The sequence below is a fragment of the Protomyctophum parallelum genome (genome assembly GCF_964188405.1).
Source record: "Protomyctophum parallelum genome assembly, chromosome: 17".
Taxonomy (NCBI): Eukaryota; Metazoa; Chordata; class Actinopteri; order Myctophiformes; family Myctophidae; genus Protomyctophum; species Protomyctophum parallelum.
In genome coordinates, this window is record NC_139719.1 from 40,651,265 (window position 1) to 40,669,406 (window position 18,142).

Below are 18,142 nucleotides of genomic sequence, written 5' to 3' on the forward strand. Positions count from 1 at the left end.
TCAATCAATCAATCAATCAATCAATCAATCAATCAATCAATCAATCAATCAATCAATCAATCAATCAATCAATCAATCAATCAATCAATCAATCAATCATTCCATGATCAATCCATCCATCCTCCGAGCCACACACTCTGCTAGGTGGCAGTGTGGCTTTGAGCGCGGAGGTCTAACGGACAACCAAACAGCCAATCAGAAGAGGCCTAGAGTAGGGGCGGAAAGAGAACGCTCGAGCAGGAAGGAGGAGTAAAACAAAAAGGGAGAGTTGCAGTGTTGCCATGTCTGCTTATTATAAGCGACTTTGGGCTTGTTTTTCTCTAAAGTTGCCTGTAATTATTGGTAGTTGCGATGAGGTTTGTTTCTAAAGTGTAGTCGGGCTTATTGTTTCCTAATCCTAATGTAGTTTAAACCAGTGATTCTCACACATTTCCATGTCAAGGACCCCAAGCCAACCATCCATCTTCAACCGCTTATCCGTAGTCGGGTCGCGGGGGCAACAGCTCCACCAGAGTGCTCCAGACTTCCCTCTCCAGAGCAACATATAGTGACTTCCTCTTGGGGGATTCCGAGATGTTCCCAGGCCAGTGAGTCGATGTGTTTCCTCCAACTGCGCCTTGGTCTGCCCCGGGGTCTCCTCCCAGTGGGACGTGCGTCGAGGACCTCCCTAGGGAGGCGCCCGAGAGGCATCCTAACCAGATGCCCGAACCACCTCAGCTGGCTCCTTTCCAGGACTGGTCAAGGACCCCCAGATTAATGTATTTGTCCAATTTAAGAACCCTTAAACATATTTATGCATAACATATCAAAAATATTCCACATTTCACAATATTCCATTTATTTTGCCATAAGGTACAGCCATGACATATATAATATTAATCATATTCGGATATTCGTTATTCGGCTTTCGGCCAACTGTTTCCTATATTCGGTATTCGGTTTCCGCCAAGAATTTCCCTTTCGGTGCATCCCTATTCTGTTATAGCAGATCTACAAGCTCACCAAATCGCCCCTAGCCTTGTCGCTTCTTTTGGGTTTGTGTACGAAGACTCTCACTTCTATTATCAGGATCTGGGAGAGTTGGTCATTGGACATTTAGTCTCCATATATGGGGATATATTCGACTAGGACGTTGGGTTATATGACATAGGCTATAACATGTCTAGTATCATGACAATCCCTATATTTGGTCCGGGTTGACCTAGTGCTGAATCAGATTGATGTGGTAGAAGTAGAACCCATATATGGATAGATCTTATTGGCTCAGTCATGCTGACAAAGCATAATCGGATAATATATAATAGAGGTCTGCTCAAGGCAGAAGTCGAAGCATCCTGGTTTAAGTTCTAATTGGACACCACTGCGGCGGGTTCTAACCTAACCTAAGTAACCAGCAATAGAGTTTCTTTTGGGCTTGTGTTCATAGACATGGCTGCTTTGCTTGTTTCTCTTCCAAAGAACCTGGCAACACTGGAGAGTTGTTGATGCTGCCGCCATTTCAATGATTTCATCACAACAAGAAGCGAGAGAGAAGCGAGCGGTGTTGTTTTCACTCTCTTCTGAAACTACCCGAATTCTTACACTTTAAACCAGAACACAGACGCAAATTGTGTTCATATTTTAACAGAGATTTACTTTTAAGTCTGGAGAAGAGCGCGGAACAAGCGGGGACTACAAAAAACCTCCAAAGATGAGCTACGGAAGGCCGCCGCCCGACGTGGAGGGGATGACCTCGCTCAAAGTGGACAACCTCACCTACCGCACGTCGCCGGAGACGCTGCGCCGCGTGTTCGAGAAGTACGGCCGCGTGGGCGACGTGTACATCCCGCGGGACCGCTACACCAAGGAGTCGCGCGGCTTCGCCTTCGTGCGCTTCCACGACAAGCGCGACGCAGAGGACGCGATGGACGCCATGGACGGCGCGCTGCTCGACGGCCGCGAGCTCCGCGTGCAGATGGCGCGCTACGGCCGCCCGCCCGACTCGCACTACGGCGGCAGCGGCGGAGGCAGAGACGGCGGCGGAGGCAGAGACGGCGGTGGAGGCAGAGACGGTGGCGGCGGAGGAGGAGGCCGCAGCCGGGGCTCCGGTGGGCCCCCGCGGAGGTACGGCGGCAGCGGCGGAGGCGGCTACGGCGGGGGACGCAGGAGCAGAAGGTACAGTAATAATACATTTATCAATCATGGCAACAGTGGTTTAGTTTTCAACCTTTTCATTTCATATCAATGCCCTTCAGCATTTGAGCCACGGAGCGGACCACCATAGCCTTTCAGTCAGACCCAAAACTTAGAATATTAATATATATCAGATCTTTGTCCACAATTCCATGCTGTATTGATGTTGGTAGTGGTACCATTAGGAGAGAGATAACATACAGAATAACATTTATTCTACATTCTCTAATCGTGTAAATTGAATAATGTAGATGTTCACAACAATAATTTAACTCTTGAGAGCGTAAAACGGGCCCATTTGGTTCCATTGTGTGCTCTCTAGCCCTCCAAGCAGAACCCAAATGCTACTGAAGTTTCTGACATTTGTTCGACCCAGTGCATTGGGTCCTGTTCCTCGTCGTCCATGCCACCTGATTAAAACATTTACTGGCTCGTGTTTACATGTTAAAACGCCTCCCCGCGGCATGTGACGCCATTATTTTCCTTGAGTTATTCTGAATTCGGTAACTTTAAGTAGCTATACATCCCGGTGCGAATATCTCCTGTGGCGCGGAAGCCGTTAAGTATTTTTAATATATGTTTGCCCGATTTGGAAGCTTGGATTCTTCTTGTTTATTGACACCTCATTGTACCGCCTATCTGGCTAGCTAGTGGCGCTATAGCTATGACACAGCAGATCAGAGGCAGGGACGTAGCCTCACAAGCCAACCGCACACCGGGAGGCGGTACAATAAACGGTAAACAAACAAGAAGAAATAAAGCGACCAAATCGGTCAAACAAAGATTAAAAATACTTAACGGCTTCCGCGCCACAGGAGATATTCGCACCGGGATGTATAGCTACTTAAAGTTACCGAATTCAGAATAACTCAAGGAAAATAATGGCGTCACATGCCGCGGGTCCTATTTTAGAGAGAATCTCCACATCCGCATTTAGGAATTTCCATACGAAAATACACTAGCGAGCAGGGACCCAACGTAAAACTAAACAAAATATCAAAAAAGTTTTACGTAGGGTCCCGAAAGGGGCTATGTGCTCTCAAGAGTTAAAAAATCTTTAGGGTCCGTTTGGTTAACAAAACTATTCATTTAGCTCGGGAACACCATTTAGTATTTATGTTGAGCAAGCACATTTTAAAATGTTGGCTCTGTGCTTTCATGGGGTGTTCTGTTTTTGAAAACATTTAACTTTGAAAATGGTCGCATAATGTCGTTTTATAATGCTATATGGGCACGTGGTGACTGTGCGAGTGTGACTTGCACAAGTTGCACTGCATAACTGCATTGGGGGATTACTGGTAACGGCCACTGTCCCCAGGGGGCCTGGGGTGTGGGACAGAGTCACGGTCATTTCACACCACCACACTGAGCTGAAAGCTAACCCAATGAGAGAATGCATGCACAAATCTAAGAACTTTACTCTTTGATTGAATACTTTATTAGGCAGAAATGTGAACAGTAGCCTGCCCTACAGAGTACAGTCAAGCACTTAGTCTGAAAGTGTACACCAAAAATCCCCGCCTGCAGTAGCAATAGACAGTTCTGCATTCAAGTCTTATCTTAAGGGCACTCTCACTGAAACAATCTTTTCAAAAACATTTTTTTACAGTTGAGTAAAAGAGAAGGGGCTGAACTGAAGCCCCCTTTGATGTCTAGTATGTGTGCACATCCCTGAGTAGTGACATAGTCTGTGGGGGGGGGGGGGGGGGGGGAATTGGACCTAAATATATTCCTCTGTTCGTCCCGTTTCTACCGCACCAGGTCGCCCCGCGCCCGTTCACGCAATTCTCGTCTTGCATTGACTTTGTAATCGCGCCGCTCTGACCATGCAAGTCTGGCACCTTAACACCTCTTTTTTCCTCACTGTCCGGGACGGGGGGTGGTGGGGGGTGGACCGCGTTGCCTGTCCCTTGTACATGTAGATCAGGCATTGAAATGCTAATGTGGGTGCGGGCGGTTTCGGCCCCCCATTGATGATTATAAAAACATTTCGTCTCTGTCCCTGAGTAGTTGACCTCATATTCATCTCTCCCTTCCCCCCCCCCCCCTCTCTCTCTCTCTCCCACTAGTCGTTCGGCGAGTCCCCGTCGGGGGCGTGGCAGGCGCAGTCGTTCCAGGAGCAGGAGTCGGAGCCGTTCCCGCTACAGCCGCTCCAGGTCCTACTCCAGGTCCAAGTCTAAGTCCAGGAGCCCCCGCAGGAGCAAGACCAAGTCCCCCTCCAGGTCCAGGTCCCGCGGCGGCTCCAAGTCCAAGTCCCGCAGTCGAACCCCGCCTTCCAACAAGGGCTCCAAATCCAAGTCCAGGTCCAGGTCCAGGAGCCGGCCCAAGTCCCCAGAGGACAACGCACCAGAGCCATAACCTGGACAGACGGTATAAGAGGGAGGGTGGGCTCTGCTTTTAGGACACTAGGCTTTGTTATTGGTAGTTTGTTTTCCTTCTTCACGTAGTTCTATTCTGCTGTCTTGATAACACTAAATTCAACGACAGCAGCATATACATAGGCGGCAGAATTCTGACTCTGCAACTTTTGGATAAGAAGCGAGGTTTCATGTATTAAGACAAGTACCAAATGGGGTTCGTCATGGATGGGTTTGATGTAGCCTACAATCCCAGGTCTATGCGAACATTGGCTATCGACTACAGTCCTAGCAGCCATAGTACTGCTTTGTTCTATCTACCAGGTTTCCTAATTGCATTTACTATGCTGCCTGCCCGGGTCCGTCAGATCATCATTCACGTCAATGCATTTAACTCCTGGTAGGTTGGAAGACCGGCAGTGCTAGGGACCCCCCAAGGACTAGAGTTGAGAGCCTCTGTTTTTTATTTAAGAGCACACACACGGATGTGGATCTCTTTTCTGCTTTGCTTTATCAAATAGGAAATGGGTGGTGGGGAGGGATTAATGGCATAATTTTTATTAGCATTTTTTGTATTCATACTGGGGACTGCATTTGTGGGGGGGGGGGGGTGGCTGCTTGACTCGAAACGTTCACCTAAATGTGGAATCTTTTCCTCCAAGCTGCGGAGTCCTGTTTGCAAAGAGAGGAGGAGTTTGGGGTGTGGCAGTATGAGAGCAGTTAGTGTGTGACCCGCCCATGTGACCTGCCTGTTGCTGGGCGCCATGGCAGTTGCTAAGGAGCAGCAGGTCACCAAGGCAACGGTGTTTGCTATGGAAGCCGGCGGTTGCTGGTTGCTGTCAGTTGGTGTGTGAGGTGGTGAGGTACGGTACGTTCACAGGACCACAGACGCACAGAGCTCTGTCTGTACCCGCCTGTGTCTGTGCTTTTCTGCCAGCCTCTCACAAAGGGGATTGGAGTTGGAGGACCCAAGGTTTGTTTTTTCCAAATACATGCCCGGGTTAAAAATAATAATAATAATAATACGTTTGGGAGGTTTAGTGTGTGAAGTCTACTCTATCTTACATTATAACCACGTCTGCTAGGAAGTTGGTATTGATTCCAGATGATGGACCTTCCAACAATCTGCAAAATAGTTTCCCTTTTAATTAGCCAGATTCATACTTTGCGCACAGTGTCGCATGTTGAAAATATCCGCTCTACAAGCTCACAGAAGTTAGCTGGCTGTATTTTGAGCTTGCAGATCTGCTATTTTCAGTGCGTGCCACGAAGTATGTGTATAAAGGCTTTTAGTCTAAGGAAAAAGTATTGTTGTTCAAACGAAACACGGTAATTCTACGTAACCATGCAGGTCAGCATCAGGAGGTGGTTAGACAAACACGGTAATTCTACGTAACCATGCAGGTCAGCATCAGGAGGTGGTTAGACAAACACGGTAATTCTACGTAACCATGCAGGTCAGCATCAGGAGGTGGTTAGACAAACACGGTAATTCTACGTAACCATGCAGGTCAGCATCAGGAGGTGGTTAGACAAACACGGTAATTCTACGTAACCATGCAGGTCAGCATCAGGAGGTGGTTAGACAAACACGGTAATTCTACGTAACCATGCAGGTCAGCATCAGGAGGTGGTCAGACTGCTCGTTGTGGTGCTGTAAGTTAACTCCTTGTCTTGTTCTTTCCTTCCAGATCTCAGACGCTTGAGCCTTTGCAGAGGCCATCCGGAAGAGGCTAACTTTGAGGACGTGGACGCCACGTGACATCCACATGATTACAGACCAAAAGGTTATTGGAATTGGTCTAAAATGTAAAAAAAAAACGAAAGAACAAAAATGCGACCTTGATTTTCACGTACCCAAGCTAATTCTGTACACTTGCTTGTATATGTGGTACTATTGTATGTTTGGAGGCGAGCATGTCGAAAAGGATTTGTAAGGCTTTTCTACCTTTTTTGTTAATCTTTGAGTTGATTTCATATAACTTTGTACTGCTCAGTAAATTCATGTTGAATTCTGTTTTTCCCCTTGTGTTTAAATCCCTCGTTTTGACACGCATGTATCAAGGAAGGTTATATTAGATTTAAAATGTGTTATTGTCGTAGAAAATTGTAAAAACATTTGGAAGTGCACACAGCCTTGCATAAATGTGTGCATAAATGTGTCCCAATGTTCTAGGCAAACATGGAAGTGATAATGTACAGTGAGGAAAAGCGGGAAAATGTTCTAAAGAGTATTATCAGAAAGCAAGTTCTTAATTTGTCATCTTTTCGGGCCAGCACATTTTGTTTTTCCTTTTCATACCTTCTCCTGTAATTCTTTGGTTAAATTTGCTCTTCCCTATGACTCTAACCCTCTTTCTTGTGTTATCTTTTGTGCACTAGGCGCAGTTGTGTAGCTGGTTGAGTAATGCTGGTTAGCTGTTAAGATGCGGTGCAGTGCGGTGGTGAGATGATGGTGTGGCGTGTTGCGGTGCTGAGCGCCCGGTGCTGTTCCCGGGCCTCGACCCTCCGCTGCCGTTGGCCGGTTTGTAAAAAAAAAAAAAAGAAAAGAGAGAGAGAAAGAAATCACAGGTGTGGCAGATCATCCATCCTTTTCATGTGTTGTGACGACTCTCCCTCCCCCGACATGTTCTGGATGCCAGTGGTTCTCAAACGTTTTCATGACAAATTTGTATTTGGCCCCCCAAATTTTCCAAATATTTTCAAGATTTTTCAAAGATGGCAGACGTACATGCTCACAGCATGGCACGAAGTGAGCTCGTATATCTGCTACTTTTAAATAGCCAGGTTAACACTTTTATTTTTTGCTTGCTCAGGACCCCCTGGAACCCCTTCAAGTATCCCACTTTGAGAACCTCTGCTATATACGTACATCAATGCTCTCCCACCCCAACCCCCACATGTGATTTATACTTGGGTTGCGCACAGAAAATAGCCGATCTACAAGCTCACAACATGCCATAGTCCTACTTGTTGTCAGCTTGTTGATCGGCTGTTTTCGGTGTGCGACAAAAGTATACATTGGGCATCACTGTCTTTCCTCTGGTTTGTCCACTGCTGAAGTAGAGTCTGGTTATGACTCGGTGAAGGGTTGGAAAATAATGTCGAATGAAAGAATCTGTGTATTGCATTACCCCGTGAGCCCCCTAGGATGTCCTAATAGCTTCATGTGAATGCCAATAAAATATTTCTTTGTGCTAAAATGTTTGGCCTGTGTGGGTTTACTAATGACTTTTGGGAATGCTGCTACAGTATATAACAGGGGTAGACATTTTGTCACCGGACCTCCGTGCCACTTTTCAAGACCACTTACTGTAGCTACTGGCCCAAGAACATTATTTTTTACATTGACAAATGAGTAAATTACAGTCAACAATTATTGACCCTCATAATGATGGGCTATGTTGTAGAAACGTACAACAGACAATTTCACAAAATCATTACAAAACACCAGGAAAATAATGTGAACTTAGGTGTTAGTAGGGTTAGGGCTTTTGTGTGTGTGATGTTTAACTTTGGGTCCAGAAAGTGTGGTTATATACTCAGTTCAGTCAGGTTTCTTTGTGATATTAGAAATGCCTGCATTTATACGGTATATGGTAATTAAAAAATATATGTTTGTTAATGTTAGATTATTGCCAGATAGATTGACTAGTTATTTAAGGTGTTTTGTCTGCTGTAGACATGGGTTTAGAAGTGCATGTGTCTGTAAAAAGTGAGCAAAGCTCTGCTTAGTGCATGCATAGGGTTGGGAATCGGGGAACCGGATGTAATATTCAGGAACCGGAACACTTGTTACAACACAGTCAGAACTGGTATGTGGACTTCACGGCTGTTAAACCAGTGGTTCTCAACCTTTTCAGGCTGGGACAAAATAATCACATTTGAACTGGGGACCCCCCCACCCTGAGAAGCACTTGGAATTGTAGGAGTTCAGTTACATTTATGTGTATTCAAATACTATAAACTCACTCAATGTGTGAGCTTATAGATGGGCTATTTTCACCTTTTGTTATATTTGACCACCAGTTTGAGAACCACTGTTAGACTGCAGACTGGATGCATTTTTTCGGAAAATCGACAAACGATACAAAATCCGAAAAACGCAGCAGTGTGTAGTGACCTTTACAATCCTGGTGGTTCTCTCAACTTTTTTTAAATTAAGGTCCACCGTTGGTTCCATGTGTGGACACTCAAGGGTCTGTTTGGTTCCATGTGTGGACACTCAAGGGTCTGTTTGGTTCCATGTGTGGACACTCAAGGGTCTGTTTGGTTCCATGTGTGGACACTCAAGGGTTCGTTTGGTTCCATGTGTACACACTCAAGGGTCTGTTTGGTTCCATGTGTGGACACTCAAGGGTCCGTTTGGTTCCATGTGTGGACACTCATGGGTCCGTATGGTTCCATGTGTGGACACTCAAGGGTCCGTATGGTTCCATGCGTGTACACTCAGCGTTGCAGACCTGTCAGTAAGGGTCCATTTGGACACCATCAATCGTTAACATCCTAAATCCAGTAAATCGGTCCCAATCTATGCATGCAGCAACTCAAGGCCTTGACTTTATTTACACAGTCAGGTCACAGGCCCCTTATATCTCTGTGTGAACGCACACGCATGTCCGGCAGCAGAGCAGATTGCCCACTGATGAGATTAGCAGCCTGTAAAGCGGTGCCTCGTGTATAAACCCTGGACACTCGGTGGGCAACATGACTGAAGATGGATCACACTCACAGACATTAGACTAGTGGGTTACTGTAAGGGGTGTGTGTCTAAACTCGAGGATGTGACGTCCTCTTCCATGCCAGATGATCCAAGATGCCATGGCCCGAAGGGACAACCGGCCTGTGATTGGTTTGCTGGTTGTCAGGGTAAACTTCACTATTGGGTAGAAGATGAATACATCCATCAGATGGTTAGACTGGAGAGATATTATATTAGTCACAGTTGTAATATATTTTGTGCACAGTAGCAGAAGATATAATCTATTTGTGAGTGAGTAGATCCACTGGCAAAAAATAAATACAAATAAAATAACAGCCTAAAGCCCGTGCTGTAATAATAAGTAGCTTCCCTGTGTCTCCTACTCTTTATTTTTTATTTTTTATAAAAAAATATATTCTCAGGACAGGATACCAATTTTATCCAATCCGGCGTAATCAGTCTTTCCTTGACAACCAGCTGTCCAATCACAGCGCAAGCCAACAGTCCGCCCGGCCTATGGGACTGTAATACACACCGTAGTGTGTGTGTTGAATGTTGATATTATTTTCAGCGGAGGACAAAGTGCAGGATGCTTATTGCAGCTTGAATTATAAAACATAGCGGGGAGAAACCCTTTGGAGGCTCACCGTTGTAATGCTATTTAGAGGCTGCGTTTAATATAGGCTCCGTAACATAAGTCAACAGCGCGCTGGAAAAAAACAACACTTAATAATGGATCTAACTTTTATATTATCAGCCGTCATCTTCACACTGTTCGCCATTGTTGTGGCAACGGCTTTATTTCTAAAGAGTTCTAACGTCGCTTCCACTTCCACCACGAGGGAGACTAAAAAGGCTGGAGGACTGGGATTAGATCGACCTGTCCATAATTTGCACGAGCAGACAGTGGAGGACTGCACAGCACTAAGTACCGCTAGATCATCCCAAGATCATCTTTCTGTAAGTACAGTAGTAGCCTACTGTAGTCTGTGACTGCTGTGTGTGGTTGGTAACAGGATAGGATAGGGGGTGGGATGGGCACTATATAGGGGGCAGTGCGGTTCCCAAACCTTTTCATGGCAAGCTAGGACCCCCACATTGACATAATTAGCCTGCGCTGCGGACCCCCATTTGTACGGCTCTATAGCAGTCACTTTAAACCGTTTTTCATTTCAAGGACCCCCAGTTTGACATGCATTAGTCTACGGACCCCCATCTCTGGGACCCTCAATTTATATTGTAAAAAAAAACCTATGTTAATTTAACTCTGAGAGTGTACTGTACAAATGGAACCGAATGTTGTACACTCTCAGAGTTACAGACCCATATTTGGTTACAAACTATAATTTTTCCGGGGACCCCTGGGGATCCTTGAGGGAGTGGGTGGTTACCACTGCACACAGGGGTCACCAACATGATAAACGTGCTAGCCTATTTTCTTGGCAGTTCTCCAGGTTTTTGTATAGTTTTCTTATTATTTTCTTATTTATATGACATTAATTATTTTCTATGATACTATGGCAGGCACATTAGGGGTCCACTATAGTACTGGTCCTCAAATGTTGTATTTGCAAAGACCCCCTTAACTCTGAGAGTTGGAACACTGTCCGAGTTACAGACCTGTTATGGTCATTCATATGTGTCTCTGCTATTATTATTATTATTGCCCACTAATTTCGAATATCTGTGGAAAAAATTTAATGTTGACAAAAATGTCCACCACAAGCCAACATGACGATGAGCTCCTGATAGGGACATCCAGATGAACATATCTCAAGTGTGATGTCAAATTGTCTATAATAGTTTTGTCCAAAGTGTTAAAAAATAACATAGGCTATTTGGGAAATGTTTAAAAAAAAAGAGTAAGTATATACATGATTAGAACATGCTTAAACATGCATGCAATGCATTGTGAGCTTGTATATCTGCTATTTTCAAATGTCTGGAAAAAAAGCTAAACTTAGATGATGAAGAGTTGTAAAATGACTTTATTATTTATTGATAGACATCTGCATTACTTTAATTTTACACAAATTTATTTTATTTTGACCAATGTTTGCCTTGTTCTCTCTCCTAATGGCACCAACATCAATAGCCTACAGCATTGATGTTGAGTTTTGGGGTCTGAGAGGCTAAATGTCATCAAATGCTGGTCCGTTGTGGCTCAAATGCTGAATAAATAATAGACCTTGATATGAAAAGGGTTGGAACCCACTGCTTTACAATACACAACTGGCACAGGGTGTCAAAACACCGCCCATGGAGAGTGTGTGGGGGAAGGTGGAGAGGTGACCTAGGTCTGTCCACACAGCCACAGATCTGTGGGGGGATGAAAATGTAACCTGAGCTAACAAATTGATTTACCTTTCCATGTCATGATCAAATCATTGCAACCCATGTGGTCAGAGGGGCTGAATTGAAACACCGTTCAAACCGTGGCAAGGTTTGGATGGTGGAGAGCTTAAGTAGATCTGCTATTTTCGGCTAATGCTAGGTTCAGGTTTTTGAATATAAACCTCAGCCCTGTAGCAACTCTAAGGACCCCCTAGGGTCCGAACCACAGTCGAAGACCCCTGCTTTAGGACAGTCCTTCATATTGGGGTGTGGTCAGATTTATTAGCAGCCGTTGTTCCAGCTCCTACATGGAATTTAAATCTCACCAGGCGTAATATTTGCCTATAAGCGGACATGTGATATGTCTGGCTACACAAGACAAGGTGCTTTTGACCTCAGGGGCACTAACTAACATCATTCAAAAACAAGTTCATCAGCAAATCACATTAGAACTATGGCATTATAGCTCCAAAATTGCCAATCCAATCTCACCCTTAATTCTCTGACAGGAGGAGTCACACCTCGACCCTCGCACTGAAGAATTGGGAACAACAGCAGCAACAGTTGAACAGTCCACATCGACACTCTCCGGCCACGAGCCTACATCTTGTTTAGACACTGAAGAATTTGGAACAGCAGCAGCAACAGTTGAACAGTTCACATCGACACTCTCCGGCCACGAGCCTGCATCTAGTTTAGACGTAGACTCGTCGCCAGGGAGGGGTCACAGGCCGTACATTGGGCTGTCTGATACGGAGCTCTTAAAATGTGCTTTCTCTCACTCCCAGGCCGACGGACCCCCAGAGAGCCTGGGCATCCTAGGTGAGTACTAATCCTCCTGGTCGTCCCCAAAGTCTCGCCTCGATGCCCGGGGGAGGCGAACACTATTAATCACTTTTTTTTTGTTTTTACCCATTGATTGTGTTTTAATTTTTATGGTAAATCATGCTGCTCTTTTACTGTGTTCTGTAAAGCACTTTGTAACCTTGTTTGGAAAAGTGCTATGCAAATAAATCAATGTATTATCATTACTGTGTGTAGTGTGAGAGTACAGAATCCTTATGGCGTACAGTAGGCCTGTCCCAATTATTACATTTCACACACAGTTATTTTACATAATTTTACATAATCGTCCATTCATTTGTATACACAAAATGTGTTGAAAGATGTTCACACAGTCTTCAAAGATAGCGGAAATAGCTGATTCATTTTGAATTAGCAGATCAGCTATTTATTTTAAGGTCCTAAAACATAATTTCATTCAGTTCTTTCCCTGTTTTCCACAGATGACACAGAATTCAAGTACATGCCGGGGGCGGTGCGAACACAACAGATGCAGTCGATGATGTCGAAAGACGAGTTGGAGGATGAACGAAGGCAAGTGTGATCAAACTCTACTAGTCGACTGGAGATCCAGTATAAGTAATTACCAAGTACACTTGGTTGCATGCTGAAAATAGCAGATGGTCTAGTTTCAGCGTGTAAAGTCAGCCATTATGACGGCCCCCTTATTTTTTACCAAATATGTAGTTAAACAACTAGTCGACTAGTAAAAATGACTAGAAATTAATGCCCTAACTCCCTGTAGGCAGTATGTAGGAAATGCCATATTGCTCCATTGCATGGTCTTTGATAAGAGGCCCAGGGACAGATTTTATACAACCCTCAGCTTACCTTTTGGTGTTTTAAGGAGTAATTTAGCCATTGAAAAATATCAGATCTACAAGCTCATATCTGATATTTTTTTAAATTGTGAATATATTCTTTCAGAGAGTGTTTTTAACTCAAATCTTTGCTTCTGGGGGGTCCCTGGAACAACATATTTTCAGATGTGGGTCGGCGGCCAATTACAGACAATGTCTGGGGTCCTTGACATGAAATATTGAGCACCACTTATATAGAAACAGTTATTTAAGTAATGATAGTTACATAACATTGTTTAAATGAGACGCATATGCATGTGACGTTGTTATAGTCCAAAGGCACATTACGTCAGTCGAGGAGATGTAGTTAGTTGGCCCTCGGGTGTTTTCATATTTTCTAATATGGCCCCCTTTTGAAAAAAGTGTGGACACACCGCGGACCACCTCTTTGCGGACCACAAAAAAAAAAAAAAAAAAAAGTTTTTTTTTTTTTTTTTTTTTAAGTTAATAATATAAATAACATCAGATGGTACATTTCTCATGTGAAATTGCTGCAAAGGCCCCCAAAATGTCCCCCAAGGGCCCCCAAAATTCTGGCGCGCAGTGTGGCCTGCCAGGGCGTATAACTCCCGGCCTGATTTGGAGTTCCACTCCGGGACTGCACTCTGCACCCCATTATTGGTTGGGTGGAAGGCGATCCGATTTGTATAAGCTTGGCTTGACCATACTAAACGGGCATAGAGCCCCGCTCTCCGATGGACGCTGCGCATGGGACCGGACCTCGGTCTTATTCAAAAAAATATTTGTGGACCTTCATCATTTCTAGTTGAGGACCCCTGGTCTAAAACAATATATTGTCAAAATAATAATGTGTACATTGATTGATGCTATAGGATACCAGGTAAACAATGAACCCAGCATCTGTTGAAATAGCAAATTACGTTTTAACACAGTGGTCAAGAAAAACAAGCCCATGTAACAAAACATTGTGAGCTCTGGATGTGTCATTTGCATTTGAACTGCTCCGTTATGTAAAATATATAATATACACAAATGTTCACCCCAGAGTGGCCAGGAAGCGACCTGCATATAGTATTGCAGTCCCATCGCAGTAATCTGAGAGACCTCACAAACGTATGGCTTTTAACACCCCCCCCCCCCCCCCCCCTTCACACCCAATTATCTAAACCATTATTCTGGTTTAGATTTTCCATTTCCAAAACCAATTATCTATGATGTAATTACTCCGAGTTAGATTTCCTTTTCTCCGGTGTATTGCACTGTTTTGTCCTGCTGAGTGGAGGTGTTGATTGAAACAAACAAGCCTGCTTTGCTTAACCTCTAATGTGACTGAAGGGCACACACACGTCAGTGCTCTTGTTAATCCTCCAAGGCTTCTCCTCTATTCCACCACTAGGGGGCACCACCAAACTATGGTTTGCCAATCATAGAGAAGTGGTTTTCAACTGGGTTCCAGGTGGCCCCCAGCTAAACTTAAATGAAGAGTTGGTAACCAAATGGACCCCGTACGCTGTACGGTCCATTTGGTTTCATTTTACACTCTCAAGAGTTTATTTATTGTTACACATCTGCATTACTTAATCTACACAATTAGAGAATGTAGAAGAATTGTTATTTTGACCGACGTTTGCCCGTTATCTCTCCTAATGGTACCAACATCAATACAGCATGGAATTGTGGACACAATCTTATCCAACGACAACAAAATCTTTGTGTCCAGTTTGCATTTAATGAGGATTTAGTTGACACAATGAAATAAAATGGCGATAGTATTCAGTCAGTGTGGGGCAGACGGCCTGTCACAGCCAGATTTGGGAGACCAGTAGCGTTGTTGTTGCAAGGAAAGGAAAGCGGTAAAATGAGACTTTCGTGGTTGTTTTCATCTCAGATTTAGTCCGACGGAGGGACACAATATAACTCTATGGGGACACAAAAGCGACACAAATGTAGGACCCAGAAGTATCTCTGGAGGGGGCGCTTACGTCACGGCTAAAATACTGAATATATGAGACGATTTTAAAAATGACCCAATGATGTCAGGTCTTGGAATGTGCGTAGTACACATGATTGATTTGATGTTTCACTTCCTTCCTTCCCAGGGTTCAACGGGAGCAGCTAGCGGCCATCTTCCAGCTGCTGAAGGACAACCAGGAGACATTCGGCGACGTGGCAGAGGAAGACATGGACCAGCAGCTGAAACTGTACTCCATCTGAAGGAGCCATGGACCAGCAGCTGAAACTGTACTCCATCTGAAGGAGCCATGGACCAGCAGCTGAAACTGTACTCCATCTGAAGGAGCCATGGACCAGCAGCTGTCACTGTACTCCATCTGAAGGAGCCATGGACCAGCAGCTGAAACTGTACTCCATCTGAAGGAGCCATGGACCAGCAGCTCAAACTGTACTCCATCTGAAGGAGCCATGGACCAGCAGCTCAAACTGTACTCCATCTGTAGGTTTATTGTATACCCCTCGTTGAGATCTGAGGCCCAGTTCTACAGAATGCCTTCTATCTAAACCGGTATAGTTCTCTCACACCTTCAAAGATTTCAAAAATAGTACAAGATCGCAGCGTGCCACAAAGTGACGCGCTGCTGTGAGGTTGTATATTATCATTATCTGCTATTTCTGAATAAAGGCTATGCTCGTGACATCGTTGTAGCCGTAAGTTATGCGGGAACGCCTATGGAGTGGCAGAAGAACTACTTTCTGGCCTTGGCAGCCCATACTGTACATCCAAACAGAAAAGTCCTGAAAGTCTGATTGACAGCCCATACATCCACACAGAAAAGTCCTATCTGATTGCATTAAACAATGTTAAACTCGCCAACATTGCAGCTTGAATTATCCTCTTCCTATCTGCAATGTTTTAGTTTCATAATAAATCCACCATAGACATGTATCTTATGTCAATAAAGTCTGTGCAGGTGATTGATAAGTGTAAAGCGTTTAGAAGCACTCGTTTCCAATAACACAACATCCTTGTTAATATGTCTTGTCTTTTGAGTTTGTGCAAATAAAATTTGTTATAAATAAACATTTTTCTTTCTTGTACTGTTTTTTTTTTTGTTATGAAAAGAAAGCCTATGTTTTGTTCCTCTAACTTTGTGTGGTGTGTTTGTGGGTGTGTCATGTTTCATATGTAGGCCTACATCTTTTAAAGCCCTTTTTACTATTTTGAAAACCATTTTTTAAGTTCAACTAGCCGATCTACATCGACACGCTGTGAGCTTGTAGACTGGCTATTTTAACTATTCAAAAATGTTTTGCAAAATAGTAAAAAAAAAAAAAAAAGTTTAGAGATAAGGGCATGGACAAAAATGGAGCCCCAGGTGTTTTCATTTTCAATATGTAAAATTACAGCATGAGGTGTCGATCTTACAGTAAGATCGTCACCTCATGCATAAAAGTCATACAAGTCATACAGTCATTCTTACTGCAATGGAATGCCCCAGGTGTACGTTGTATGTATATTTTCCTAAAACATTTAAACTGACGTGTGCGTACATGCGGGCGTGTGTGTGGATAGGAGGGTGTTATGTACCTGCCAAATTTGATTTGGCAAATTACTTCAGATTACAAGTGTGTGTTTGATACACATAAATAATAATACATAAAGCATTAAAGTGGTGCTTCTTCATTGCAGACAGGAATATAGGCAGTGCACCCAGACCTTGAGACATTGATTGATTGAATCAATCGATGAAGACAGCAGAGCAGAGGAGGACAGAGAGGCAGGGTAAGAGAACCTGACAGACAGACACCCATCTAAAACATCTTGTGAGAGGGTCCCCATAAGAGATAATGTTGCTAAAAAAAAAAAGAGTATTCTAAATTCTTCCCTATGTGAAGTGCCTTTTTCAATTGTCTATTTTTGAACAGCTGAAGTAATGGGAAGAGAGCAAGTGCAGGTGGGCCACAGTGCAAGCTAAACCTCTGCTGCCCTCTAGTGACAGTGATAGTACACTGCAGTGTGAGGCACTGTGTGAAATAGCATCACCCCTCTCACTAGATTCAGTGGTTCTAACAACAGAGACAAACGACAAGACACGACAAAGTTTTTTGTTTCGCCACATTAAAGTACAATAACAAACAGTAATGTTCGTCAAAATCAGTAATAAGGGCCAGGGAGCATAAGGCAGTATCTAGGGACAGTATAGGGAGTCAGTAGTACAATTTTGGCATTTAGCGGACGAGTGAATTACAGACAACAGGTGGATTTTTGAAAATGACTCAAATCATGAAGGCAGTGTGCAATTTACGTGGAATCTTTCACAGACTTCATACTAGGCTGAGGAATATATCCCACCCTTTTCACATTGGCCAGTTACAGCGCCACCAACAGGTGGATGAGTGGATCTGTTGTTGTTGATCTTGTTGTAGTAATGACCCAGCACACTCAAACAAAATAGGATGAGTCAGTAATTAGGCAGCATAAGGCACTAGTGAGTCAGTAATTAGGCAGCATAAGGCACTAGTGAGTCAGTAATTAGGCAGCATACACTAGTGAGTCAGTAATTAGGCAGCATACACTAGTGAGTCAGTAATTAGGCAGCATAAGGCACTAGTGAGTCAGTAATTAGGCAGCATACACTAGTGAGTCAGTAATTAGGCAGCATACACTAGTGAGTCAGTAATTAGGCAGCATAAGGCACTAGTGAGTCAGTAATTAGGCAGCATAAGGCACTAGAGTCAGCAATAAGGCAGTAGAGTCAGTAATGAGGCTAAATAAGGAGTTAGTAATAAGGCAGCATAAGGCAGTCGAGTCAGCAATAAGGTTAAATCAGGCAATAAGAAGTTAGTAATAATACGACAGCATAATACAAAGTCAATGCAAAGACGAGAAGCTGCACAGGCGTGACCTAGCGCAGCACAAACGGGACGAACCGAGGCGAATATCTAAATTGAAGTCT

At 44.0% G+C, this 18,142-nt stretch overlaps 2 protein-coding genes across 4 annotated transcripts; both read left to right on the top strand.

Moving 5' to 3' along the window:
• Positions 1–1,516: 1,516 nt before the first annotated feature.
• LOC310875101 (uncharacterized protein) lies at positions 1,517–8,065 on the top strand. Of its 2 annotated transcripts, XR_014570613.1 has the most exons (4): positions 1,517–2,154; positions 4,242–4,542; positions 6,221–6,316; positions 6,912–8,062. XR_014570613.1 is itself a non-coding variant. In XM_083788170.1 (3 exons), the coding sequence occupies exons 1-2, from the start codon at positions 1,691–1,693 to the stop codon at positions 4,528–4,530; spliced, it is 753 nt and encodes a 250-aa protein (XP_083644296.1). In that variant the 5' UTR covers positions 1,517–1,690; the 3' UTR covers positions 4,531–4,542; positions 6,221–8,065. The 2 variants fall into 2 exon arrangements, 1 of the variants encoding a protein (XP_083644296.1); XM_083788170.1 differs by having other exon boundaries at positions 6,221–8,065.
• Positions 8,066–9,574: 1,509 nt separating this feature from the next.
• Positions 9,575–16,265, top strand: mxra7 (matrix-remodelling associated 7). Of its 2 annotated transcripts, none has more exons than XM_083788173.1 (4): positions 9,575–10,191; positions 12,075–12,387; positions 12,852–12,942; positions 15,329–16,265. In XM_083788173.1, the coding sequence occupies exons 1-4, from the start codon at positions 9,964–9,966 to the stop codon at positions 15,441–15,443; spliced, it is 747 nt and encodes a 248-aa protein (XP_083644299.1). In that variant the 5' UTR covers positions 9,575–9,963; the 3' UTR covers positions 15,444–16,265. The 2 variants fall into 2 exon arrangements, with proteins under 2 accessions (XP_083644299.1, XP_083644300.1); XM_083788174.1 differs by having other exon boundaries at positions 12,354–12,387.
• Positions 16,266–18,142: the final 1,877 nt, after the last annotated feature.

Bases quoted from the DNA above. Each gene is read 5' to 3' on its own strand.
- mxra7 (XM_083788173.1), top strand. From the start codon at position 9,964: ATGGATCTAACTTTTATATTATCAGCCGTCATCTTCACACTGTTCGCC. The intron at 10,192-12,074 runs GTAAGTACAGTA...ATTCTCTGACAG, and splicing joins CATCCCAAGATCATCTTTCT to GAGGAGTCACACCTCGACCC. The intron at 12,388-12,851 runs GTGAGTACTAAT...TGTTTTCCACAG, and splicing joins AGAGAGCCTGGGCATCCTAG to ATGACACAGAATTCAAGTAC.
- LOC310875101 (XM_083788170.1), top strand. From the start codon at position 1,691: ATGAGCTACGGAAGGCCGCCGCCCGACGTGGAGGGGATGACCTCGCTC. The intron at 2,155-4,241 runs GTACAGTAATAA...CTCTCCCACTAG, and splicing joins GGGGGACGCAGGAGCAGAAG to TCGTTCGGCGAGTCCCCGTC.